Source organism: Stomoxys calcitrans, chromosome 1 (assembly GCF_963082655.1).
Source record: "Stomoxys calcitrans chromosome 1, idStoCalc2.1, whole genome shotgun sequence".
In the NCBI taxonomy this organism is placed as follows: Eukaryota; Metazoa; Arthropoda; class Insecta; order Diptera; family Muscidae; genus Stomoxys; species Stomoxys calcitrans.
This window is the reverse complement of record NC_081552.1, coordinates 212,060,088-212,072,321: the sequence shown is the minus strand read 5'-3', so window position 1 is coordinate 212,072,321 and position 12,234 is coordinate 212,060,088. Positions and strand designations below refer to the sequence as shown.

The 12,234-nt window shown below is 43.7% G+C and overlaps 2 protein-coding genes across 2 annotated transcripts; one reads left to right on the top strand and one right to left on the bottom strand.

Moving 5' to 3' along the window:
• Positions 1–254: 254 nt before the first annotated feature.
• On the top strand, positions 255–897 carry LOC106086073 (protein Asterix). Its single transcript, XM_013250605.2, has 3 exons — positions 255–488; positions 547–662; positions 729–897. Exons 1-3 carry the CDS (start codon positions 362–364, stop codon positions 822–824), a joined length of 339 nt encoding a protein of 112 aa, XP_013106059.1. The 5' UTR covers positions 255–361; the 3' UTR covers positions 825–897.
• A 4,753-nt stretch (positions 898–5,650) lies between these two features.
• Positions 5,651–12,138, bottom strand: LOC106086626 (ubiquitin thioesterase OTU1). Its single transcript, XM_013251374.2, has 2 exons — positions 11,070–12,138; positions 5,651–6,613 (listed from the first exon to the last, which is right to left on the bottom strand). The coding sequence occupies exons 1-2, from the start codon at positions 11,898–11,900 to the stop codon at positions 6,401–6,403; spliced, it is 1,044 nt and encodes a 347-aa protein (XP_013106828.1). The 5' UTR covers positions 11,901–12,138; the 3' UTR covers positions 5,651–6,400.
• Positions 12,139–12,234: the final 96 nt, after the last annotated feature.

Below are 12,234 nucleotides of genomic sequence, written 5' to 3'. Positions count from 1 at the left end.
ATGCGGGAAAGAAGATAACAACAAAGAGAATACAAACAAAAGTCTGTCAACTTAATACCGTCAATTCTGGCCGGCTGTTAGCAGCTGTTCATGTGAGACCACCTTTGTAAATCCGCCTTGCATGGTACCTACCCTACCTTTAACTGGGTGTAATTACGGCATCGTAATGTATTCAATCATATGATTGTGCTAAGTTATGGCGTTGCCAATACAACCTTTATTTATTAGCACAAGAGGCTGGTAACATTTCCATATTTGTCATTACTTGACGTTTCTATTTAGTACTCACACAATTTCCAGCTGACCTTATTAATTTTAATTAATAAGGGGCTTTATTAAAATAAAAAACGATTAAGTTAAAATGAATACTACAGTAGACCCCAGACGTAAGGAAAAAGTTCATCGCTATAAGGCTCCCCAGGCTCAGGGGCAAAATGGCAGTGGCACTGGAAATGAGGACTTGACCCCGGACTACATGAACATTTTGGGTATGTTGATGACATTTCCAATTAGTATTTCTCTGATATATTGTTTTTGCTTTTAAAGGCATGATATTTTCCATGTGTGGCCTAATGATGAAGCTGAAATGGTGTGCCTGGTTTGCTTTATATTGTTCCTGCATTAGTTTTGCCAGTTCTCGCGTCAGCGATGATGCTAAACAGGTGGGAACTTTCATGTTACAATATTAAATGATGTGTAAGTTCTATTTACTTATTTTTCTCTTTAAGGTCCTTTCATCATTCATGCTTAGTGTAAGCGCTGTAGTTATGTCCTATTTGCAGAACCCGGCACCTATGACACCGCCATGGGTATCCTCTTCCTAATCATAATGATTATGCAAAAAATAGAGTTCTTTTAAAGTTAGTGAAATTTTTTAATAAAAAATTATTAAAATTATGTGTGTATTTTACTAAGAAGTGACGATCTAGTAATTTTATGACGAAGTTAGATGAGGGAACTAGGAAAATGACATACCTGGCGACCAACGATTGAGGAGGCCTAGTTGGAGGAATGTGTGGAATGACTGACCGCATTGCAAACCTTCGATAAGCTACGAAGGGCGTTCTATGGCACGGCGCGAAGCAATGACTCACCTATATGAGCCTGACGAGATGTACCAATGTGGCTTCAACAACAACAACCCCTTAATTTATATATTCGGTTTCCTGGTTATAGGCTTACTAGGATCTGAGATACTATTTCCATAACCCTCTTCTGCAAGTACTAGGTACTAGGGGACCTAAATGTGCCTAGTCCATGCAATTATATCTGGACATCAGACAATGGATGTTAGGCTTTTAAACTGGGCACAACTTCTAATCCGCGGTTTACACAAGTCGTATAGCTTTATCTTGGCGGTTCCATGGTGGGGTAACTGATGTTAATTGCAAGTGAGATAGGTCTATACTGTATGGAATGGTGTAAAGCGAAAGCCAGACCTACCCAGCACTTCTGTGGGATCCATTGTGTGCATGACAACTGTGCCAGCTGCAGGAGTTGGTCAGCTTCGGCTCCCGGATCGCTGCGACTTATATTCTGGACTCATAAAGTACATGGCAGATCTTGCCTCGCGGACCGCTGACATTTATTTACAATAACGGCGCATTTCTAGGCAATATTTGTGTGGGGCGCGGCGGTTGCACATATGGCCGCTGGAGACAAGTTGGAGGGATTACAGTCCAAAGACGCTTGTGACTCACCGCTACCTACGTTAGCACAGCATCTTGAAACGTTGTCAGTATTACCATACTCCCGAATACTTAAAAAGCCAGACGCCGTCCGGAAATATATCTACTCCATACACCGGTTACACCTCGCTGGAACTGATCAATGATGGATACGGTCCCGCCAAAGAGAATATCATATGTTGTTTTTGTAACAGAAGGGAGTGTGTTCATCCTTAATTCGCTTTCTAGATGCAGGAACTCTTGGGTGTGTTGCGTCCTGAGGGCTACAACAACATCAAGAAGTTGTGGACGTGACAAATGCCGCCTTTATTAATGAGGGGATGGGATCGGTTAGGTTATGGTATCCGCATGATATCAGACTCACTTAGTCAAGCGCAAATTCTCTGAAAGGAATCGAACCTTTGACTCCGCTTTGATATTCCGAAATCCCTACCATTAAGCACAGCAATTAAATTTCTTGTTTTCCAAGCAGGAATCGATCCACGGTGTTTAGTGTTTGCACCTGCTAAGCTTCTTACCGCAATGGCGTCTAAAAAGACGCCATTGGAGAATCTTTAGTGATTCTCCGAGAAAAGACCCAAAGAGCAAAGCTTGACAGATTGTCATAGATGAAATCTGCTCGAACTATACTCTGCTTGGCGGAGGGCACTTCATCAAGTGCAATAGGTGGCGGATGGCAAGAAAGACATTCACTCCGCGCCATATCCTCAAAATAATGCCGTTTATACCCGCCTAATAAGCTCCTTGATCCAGCGGTCCCTTTTGGAGAACTGAATCTCTTGCTCTGTTTGATGAAAATCCAAACTGAGGTCTCTCGGCGGTGGTTGCCAATCGCTATCTTGTGGAGAGCGATTAGGATCTTTGTCTACTGATGTAGGTAGTCCACATGAGAATTGAAGAGACAGCCCCTCGCAGTGTGTATGGGTGTTGCTTAGCTGGGGTTTCCACATTGTCGGTCGCTGCCTATTTTAGCCCTGTTCGACCAATTGCTTTGTAGGAACCTGAGGACCTTCTACTCATACCTTATCACAAATAGCAGTGGCATGTGAGGAAGATTTTTAAAGGGCAGTTTACGGGGACAATCGCAAAAAATTAAATTTTTTCTATACCCCCTAAAATTAACCTAGGAATATAAATGTGAAGCCCGTTTTTGGGGTTCAGGCCTAGGGACCCAAAACGGACCTTTCCCCTCATCAAGTGAAATTGAATGGAATATAGGCAATATGGTACTCAAATAAAAGGAAATTTTGCCAGTTCGTGTTCCTGAGGTTATTTTATGGGGTATGCAAAAAATCTGATTTTTTTTAGCAAGAGTTGGGGAGAAGTCTTTTAATCGTTTTGACTACCGGCGAGAGAAAGGTTGTTGTTGTCGTAGCCATATTTGCATGTGGAGGTGGCGATCCTCGTGAAGCCAATAGGCAAGCAAACTCGTTCCGGTCCATAGGACAAATAGCCGCGGAAACGTAATGGCCATTGGTTATTTAACTCCAAGCGCCAATAACTCGCCTTGTCGTATCGAGTATCATAGGCACTCATTATTTAAGCAAGAGCTGGTGCCGCTGGCGTCTCACTGAGACTTTCCACTCAATACCACGGATTGTCCGCGACTGCAATCGCAGTTACTTACTCCATATGGGGCATTGCCCTATCCGCAACCTGTGTACGCGCCCGGTGGCTCCCAGCTAAGCCTCTCGATGAACACCTCACAGATTGGAGCTTAAAGTTCTTGCCTGTGTGGTGGTCATAGCTATCCCGTACCGGGGCGAGTTAGTAGACGCTGCAGGTTTTTCGCATTTTCCAAACATCGGGAACTATGGAGTGCTCCAAGACAGGTTGGGGATCTTTGTCATGTACTAGACTCCCGGTACCTCGAAGTTCTTCCCTCTGGGCTTAGGAGACAGGTCACCGCAGTAAATTGAGCATTGCAGTGATCTGTCTCCTGAGAGACACATTGGCGCCGCCACTCAATCCCATGGCAGCCAGTTGTACGTACCGGATTGACCCGATGGATTTCTTCATCCGCAACGGCTGCCACCTCAGTGTACAACACACTGCTACAACAACAACAACAACAACATAATTTGCCACTGAACGGCAATTTTCAGAGTATTGAAGGTGTAAGGTTTATATGTCAGTAACCCAAGTGCTGCCAGGTAAGTGATTTGAGGAGTTTGTTTCTTCGTCATAAGTGCAGCAGAAAGTGTGGAGAGAACCTGCTGGCTTTCAAATGTGACACTTAGTACTTTGATCCATTTAGTGATCAAGGTGACTGAAGTTTTGGTTGAAGAAATCTTCAAATTTCTTTCAGCGAAATAAGCGGCAAGATCGAAAAAGTGAATATTTCACATATCGCAGATATCATCAATCGTACCGTATTGACCTTTGGAGTCTTTCATCGGCAAGGGCTGCCGTCTAAGTGTACAACACACTGCAACAGCAACCACAACATAATCAACATGAGGGTTATCATAGAATCGTCCGCAAATGGTACGATCTCGATGCTGTTTGGAGGTTGTGCAATAGTAGTAGTAGTTGTAGCCACATTTTCAGGTGGGGGTGGCGATCCTTGTCAAGCTCCTGTAGGTGAGCAAGCTCGATTGTCGGCGACTGCAATCGCAGCTACTCTATATGGAGAAATCCCCTATACGCAACCTTTTGACGCGCCCAGTGGCTCCCAGCCAAGCCTCTCGATGACGACCTCACTGCTGGGAACTTACAGCTCCAGGCCGTGTGGTGCACATAGCTATCCCGTAACGGGGCGAGTTGGTGGTCGATTGATGATTTTCGAATTTTCCAGACATCGGGAATTATGGAGTGCTCAAAGACAGGTTGAGGTTCTCTGTCATGTACTAAACTCCCCATACGACGAAGTTCTTCGTCATCAGTGTATAGATTCCCTCCAAGACCAGGAGACAGGTCATCGCAGTAAATTGAGCGCTGCGTGCCGCTCAGCTGCATAGTTTGTCACTGAACGACAAATGTAACCGCAGGTTGTGCCAGTTAAGTAATTTGAGGACTTTGTTTCTACTTCATAATTGCAGCCGAAAGTGACGAGAGAACCTGCTGGCATTTAAATGTGACACTAAGTATTTTGGTCCTTTAAGTAATAAGGGTAACTGAAGATTTGGTTGTGGATATCTTCAAATTTCTTTCAACGAAATAAGCGGCAAGATGGAAAAAGTAGACATTTCACATACCGCAGATATCATCAATCACGTGGACGCCGGCTATACGTGCCTCCTTGCCCTGTCACTCTCGGGATGCACAATAAATTGACGGTTGAACAACCTGTCGCTTCTCTTGGGATCAGTCATGGTTACTTTGCCAAAAGTGACTGAGGTCCTGTCAACCCGTCTACCGGGGTTCGACCATTTGTTGTAGTGCTATGCAATTCTTTGGAATCCAGGCTGGTGTCCAGCAAATGAAAATATTACAAATAGGTTTGGGAGAAGTCCTTCAATCGTCTTGAATACCGGTGAGAGGAAGGTTGTTGTAGACACATTTGCATGCGGCTAGAGGCGAGCAAGCTCGTTCCGGTTCATAGGACAAATCGTCGCGGGAACATGGTGGCCATTGGTTATTTAAAGGCGCCAATAACTCGCCTTGTCGTATGGAGCATCATAGGCATACAACATTAGTGCCGCCCGACTCTCCGCTCACTGAGACTCTCCGCTCGATACCGCTGTTTTACCGCGACTGCCGTTGCAGCTACCTCGTATGGTGCATTCCACTATCCACAACCTGCGGACTCGCCCGGTAGCACGCAGCTAAGCACCTCAATGTTCCAGCCTGTGTGCTGCTCACAACTATCCCGTGCCGGATTAGGTAAGGTATGGCATGTCTGTAGTTGGAGCATATTTCTTGATTCTTGTAGCATGACCCAGCGAAGATAGGTATCAAAATCCTTGATTCCATTTGGATTCGATCAGAACTCTTGGTATTTATACAATTAAAGTCTATAATTTGATTTTAAGGTGTAGGTCTATTTTGAAATTCAAAAAATTAGCAAAAAATAAATTAACAAATAAACTGTTTTTTTTTTCTAATTCGAACCATAATCTCTATAAGAGTTTTCTCTTTGCGGTTAAAACTTAATGCTTGAAAATTTGAACTTTAACTCTCCTGCACATCACATGATGCTTCACAGTAATGGGCATTCGAAAGTTTTACTTAAATTTTAACAAAAAGTAGTTGAAAGCTAAAGCCAATAGTAGTGTTGTTGTTGTTGTTGCTTAATGGGTGGTCTTTAAAAGAACTGCAATGATGTTGAAATAGAAAAAAAAGAAATTTAGATTTTAGGCAATAATGTGTTTTGTTGTTGTGTGATTCCATGTGGTATACGAGAAGCGTTTTAATAGGTCTAAAATCTAAGTGCGAAACATAGCATAAATGATGATATCCTTTCTCCGCAACAGTAGCGACAGTGGTGTTATTGAAACATAGTTGAGGGTATGTGTGTGGGTGAGTGGTGTGTATGTGTGTGTTTGTTTTCGTATATTCTCCTTAACGCCATGTCTCAAGTTTAGTATTTTAGAGTTTTCTTAGATGTTTTGTTTGTGGTTATAGCGCTTTCTTTCTCTCTCTCTCTCTCTCTCTCTCTCTTTCGCTCCCATTTGTTATAACAATGAGTTGGGCATAATCCATTGTGTTATAAGGTAATAGATAAAAACACAGAAGGCAAACATGTAGACGGTTCCCAATATCAGAGGATATTATATTTCTCCGAAATTTGTATGGCCAGTAGTCTTGGCATGTTGTGTAGCCTGCACTTGGCCAACCAGCATAACATCACATTGTAAACAGCGCAAGGAGAATTTATCGACATTGGTGAATTGACGAGATGATTTGGCTTCTTTGGCCAATTGTTCGGCCTGTTGGTAGACGCCTAATTCCTCAATGGGGAATATGGTACCGGGAGCACCACTCTGCAAGAAATATGAAAATGAATAATTTTATAAATATAAACTTGATGCTCTGAGTAAAACTGTGAATGATTTGAATCAAGAAGTGTTGCTGAGGTGAATGTTTCTATAACTTCTCTACAGGATTATCTGTGGCATGTCATTGGGATCTGACTAAAAAAGCAAAAAATTAAAAATTTACCCATGAACATTCCATTAAGGAACAGGGGCAAACTTCTAACATATCAATGAGGGCAGTCCGATTCAAGTTTAAGCTTAATGATAAGGGGCCTCCTTTTTATGGCCGAGTCCGAACGGCGCGCCGCAGTGTGACACCTCTTTGGAGAGAAGTTTTACATGGGATAGTACCTCACAAATGTTGCCCGCATTAGGAGGGGAAAACCACCGCTTAACATTTTTCCTGATGGTCTCGCCAGTATTCAAACCCAGGCGTTTAGCGTCATAGCGGCAGACATGCTAACCTCTGCGGTGGACTAAAAAAGCAGATCCCTTTACTATTGAGCATGTTTTCCCCAGACAAATTAGATCATTGGATCAATTCTCAGATTTGGGAAAATTTTTTTTGTGTTAGGCACGCACTCAAGGGAGTCACCGTGGTGCATAGGTAAGCATGCCCGCCTATCGTGCTCAAACGCCCGGGTTCAAATCGTGTCGGTGAGAACACCTTAAAAATGTTTCAGCGGTGGTTATCCCCTCACCAAATGCTGGCAACATTTGTGAGTATTTTAGCCATGTACAACTTCTCAATTTTCAGTGACATGCCGTTCGGACTTGGCATAAAATAGGAGGTCCCCTTATCATTAAGCTAAAATTTGAAACGGGCAGCACCCTTTCCCTCTAATTTGTTCCACAATGGGATGTTAGTCAAAAATCACACATCAAAAATCACACACAGCCATCACATGAATCTGACAAGAACCTGCAGCTTGCACCTATATGTTGAGCAAGAATCGTTCAAGAAGAGGAAGCTTTCTTGATAGACCATTTTGTTCAGCATTAAACATCTCGTCAGCTCTTCATGTTAGTTACTGATATCTCGAACGCATGGCGGTAGCAAACAAGTTTGGAAATGCTGCGGCCAATTTCCGTTGATTGGTTGTTGTGCCCATAACCCCTTGTAACTAACATAGCAGCCGGTTGTACACACCGAATTGAAAAGAACCCCGGACCCTGGTTCTGTACGGTTTGCCAGAACCGGCTCTATTATCGGTCGGTGTCGGTGAGGTGTAATCGGTGCATGGAGTGGGTACATTTCCGATCTTATTCTGGCCTTACCTCACTACGGGAGTTTAGTTGCATGGTGCTGTGTGAACATAGACAGCAGTGGGTCAGATCCGGTACTCGCGAGATAGAGCTATACAACGTGTACATACCGCCGATTGATAGCTGTGACCCAGTTAATGGCCAAACTTACAAGACCGACCTAAGTGGGCTACTGTCTGGCCAGAATCTGTCTGGTTCTGGGAGACTTTAATGAGCATCACATTTCATGGCATTCTCCCCTAGGTAACGACCACCTCCCCATAATTTTGACAATTGACCGACCACCCGACTTCATAACTTCTTCAAAGAGTAAACTAATCGCCGCTTCAGTGAACTGACACCCCCTCGAATGTGCTAGTTGCCGAGAGGAAATTCCCAGGCATCATTAACGCAGCAGCCGCTCGCTTTATACCAGCCGGTCGAATACCCCAAGTGCGGCCCAATTCCCCGACGCAGGCAGTGGTACTCGCAGACAAGCGTGATGGGATTCGTTGAACGGACCACACTAAACCCAGAATCAGCGAGCTGAATCTGGAAATAAACAGGGTAGTCAACAAATATAAGCAGACAATCCCATGGCAGGGGATTGTGCGTACCGGATTGACCCGTTGAGATTCTTCATCGGCAAGGGCTGCCGCCACAGTGTACAATGCACTGCTACAACAAAAACAACAACAATGTAACATAGGTACCGGTTTAGGTAAGATGTGGTCTAATGTTAAGTCACTCTCGAACTCCGGTAGACGGGATGACAGGACTATAGACCTTTTTGGCGACGTAACTGTGGCTGATCCGAAGAGATGGGCCAGGTTGTTAAACCATCAATTTATTGTGCATCCCGAAAGTGACAGAGCTGGGAGGAGAGCCGTTCGACGTATCCGTGGTCTCCGAGCCGATGGACAACCATCACAATTAACCGTGGGCGAAGTTATGAATGTCATCCGTGACGCCAAATCATCCAAGGCGTTAGACCTCGACGGAATCTCTACATTAATGTTGAAGAATCTGGACTTACCTGGAGTTAAATACCTTACTACTGTCCTCAACCTGTCTTTGAGCACTCTTATAGTTCCCGACGTCTGGAAGATGGGCAGAGTGATCCCGCTACTGAAGCCTGGAAGGACCTGGGGGAGTCGTACAGACCGATCTCCCTACTCTCACCAGTAGGCAAGACGCTTGAAGCACTACTCCTCCCGAGCCTTGTAGGAAAATTTCCATTCGTCGAGCATCAACATGGATTTCGAAGACTTCATAGCACAACGACTGCTTTGCATGCCATCACCGCACACATTTGCCGTGGCTTCAATCAGCCCAGGCCATGTGATAGGACGGTCCTCGTGGCATTGGACCTATCGAAGGCATTCGACATGGCAAACTATTTGAGGACATCGCCAACACGTCACTCCAGCCAGGCCGAAAATGCTGGGTCGCGAATTATCTGTGGGGTCGGCAGTGATTTGTGGAATTTAGGGATAAAAAGTCGAAGCACGGTAGAGTGAAATAGGGAGTTCCCTAAGGCGGGATGATATCTGCGGCACTGTTTAACCTCTAGCTATATCCCATACCACCATTTTATAGCCGAGTTCGAACAACGTGCCGCAGTGCTACACCTCTTCGGAGATGGAATGGAATAGTACCTCACAAATGTTGCCAGCATTAGGAGGGAAAATGAGCACAGTGATTCTGCGTTGCCTCCTAAAAAAAGGTTCGAGTACGGGAGAATCGTGCAGAACGATTCCCTTCTCTCGTCAGCAGCTGAGACGCTTAGACTTGTTGTAGAATTTCCATGGCCTGAGCATTAGTATTGAATTTGTTAATTGCAGAGCACGACGCACTCTATCACTTAACTTATTAGCCAAGGTCTAAGCCAGGTCAAGCCGCGCATCAGGAGGTAAAACGTGACTCTTGACCGAAGGCTTCCGATATGGTCTGTAATGTCACGCTGTTTTGGAGACATCGCCAGACAGTCCCTTCATTGAGCCCTAAAACGTTGGATCACCAGTTGTTTGTGGAATTTACGGATAGGAAGTCGAGTGAAACAGTGTGATCTCCATGGTGGAGTTATACCTATGGCACAGTTTTGCCAGTACATATTACATTCACCAATTTCAGATGACATTAAGAACCTATCATATGCCAACGATTATAGGATTATGGCCGCCAAGCACATGTTACTGAAATTTGTGATAAAGTCAGAAGTACAAATAAGGCCTTCTGAATCACTTTCCGGTAGCAATTGGGGCTTTGATAAGAAACTTCGCCAACTACGTGACACGAATCTTGTCAGCTTTGCGAAACGCAGTAAAATAGGTACTATCACCTCAGTCCACATGTCGACCACCTTCATCAAGGGGACAAATACCATACCCGTGCGCAGAAACAATTACATGCTGTCTTAGCAGAATTTATTGAACTTTTATAGCAGCAGCCATTCAAGTCACTATGTGGATAAGCAAACGCCGCCCAAAGACCTCATGATCTGGAGCGAAAGGTTCAGCGTTACAAAATATTCCTCCCGACTAAGTAGCATTTAGTTGGTTGTAAATAGGGCAGATAGTGTGATGCTCTATATGTATATGGGTAAAGGCTAGAGGTTAGAGCCATACATTCAGTTTGGTCCATTTACATTCATATAGTTCTGAATAGCTTTGGATAGTTCAATAAGTTGGAAAATTTCCCAATCATTAGCGATAAATGTTGAGTTCGTGTAGCAATCCACACATATCGGATGTGTGTCTGTTAGGTGATAACCGATAGCGACCTTTCCTATATCCATTAGCTACATTCTACATTCTTCTAGAAAATAAAATTCGTCGTATGTAATGAGTAATAAGCATAAGCATTAAGAAAACAAAAAATAAAAGCAAATTTTTTGCCTCGGTCTTGGAGCTTATCATCAATACCATTAAATGTTAGTGCAAAAAATTGTTTTGCCTCTTCTCAACAAACAGTCAAGTCAATAAACTTCAGATATGTATGCACAAAGAAAGGAAATGCTTTGACTATTTTGACTATTAACTCCAAGGTCACATAACACAAACTTCCTTCCATTCCCTAAATGCAATGAACTTTGACCTCTTTGCCATCCATCATACCCTACACCCACATAATGTGACACACAGAAATTACATAATATCTGAGGGCAAGAGCAAGATTTATTTGCAAATTTCCACATCGAATGCATAACAGTACTCACCCCATCTGTTTCCAAATACAAGGGATCATAGTGGATGCCATCGAAGAGCAAAAACACACGCAGTCCATAGTTTTTATCTTCACCAAATCGATTGATGATGGCATTTTGTATATCCACAACATCAATTTCAATGCCATAGTAATTTGATAGTATGGCCACCTCAATGGCGCCACCCCATGAGTCGGGTTTTTGTATCCAGGCGCAATATTCCGAGTTAGATTTGCCCAAAACTGCATCATTGTATTCCTGCGGATTGGCAGCAACTTCTTGCGCAATAATATGACGCATCATTTCGCTACCCTCATTGTCCACTTTACCATTGAGGACATAACGTATGCTGGTGAATAAGCATGAGTTATCAGCAGGTACCACTTTTTTCAGGAGTATACCATTGAAGTTGCCACTTGAGCCAGCGCTGTTCTCAATGGACGGTAAAATGAGGCGATCTTCATTTCCCTCAGCCGATGAAGCCGTCGCCGCAGCTACCACCTGTCTAAGCTGCTCCTCTTCCTCCTCCGCTTGCAGACGACGAGCCAGTGCTTCATCATCTTCGAGGTTGGGCTCGGCAACAGGCACAGCTACTTCCTTATCTTCCACAATCAATGTTTCGCCAGAACTGATGCCCAAAGCTTGCAAAGTTTTCTCGCTATTTGCTGCCAAGTCCAGTGGTTTGGGTGGGAAACCCATGAGAATGTGCAGTTGTGGTTCCTTAATTTGGGTAACTTGAGCCATACGCTTCTTGAGATCTTCTACCGTCGTTTGATTTGTCAAATCCTTAACAATGAATTGACCTTTTTTCGATTTTAACTTTACACTGAAGGTGCCAGTCATTTTGGAATTTCTCCTGCTTTTCTGCTTCTAATGTTTCTTGTTCGACCTTGACAACCAGATGTGATGACACCAATTTTTTTTTATATGCTCACAATTTTGATTCTATATTTGGTAATAATTGAAATTGCAAATAATTTGCTTTGTTATTTTTTGCATATATGCAACGAAATTTTAATTTTTAATTGTTTTTCTTTTAAAGTTATTTGCTTTCTGTGCAGGAGGCCCACAACGCTGTCGAAAATCGTCGGGCGACAACGCTTTACTTTGGCGTCAAAACACAACAGCCTATGGCGGCGGACGGGGCAATGACAGAGTTGATGCGAGAAAAAAACAA

Excerpts from the sequence above, each read along its gene's own strand:
- LOC106086073 (XM_013250605.2), top strand. The coding sequence starts at position 362 with ATGAATACTACAGTAGACCCCAGACGTAAGGAAAAAGTTCATCGCTAT. Across the intron at positions 489-546 it reads GGACTACATGAACATTTTGG|GCATGATATTTTCCATGTGT; the intron begins GTATGTTGATGA and ends TTGCTTTTAAAG. Across the intron at positions 663-728 it reads TCAGCGATGATGCTAAACAG|GTCCTTTCATCATTCATGCT; the intron begins GTGGGAACTTTC and ends TTTCTCTTTAAG.
- LOC106086626 (XM_013251374.2), bottom strand. The coding sequence starts at position 11,900 with ATGACTGGCACCTTCAGTGTAAAGTTAAAATCGAAAAAAGGTCAATTC. Across the intron at positions 6,614-11,069 it reads TGTATTTGGAAACAGATGGG|AGTGGTGCTCCCGGTACCAT; the intron begins GTGAGTACTGTT and ends TATTTCTTGCAG.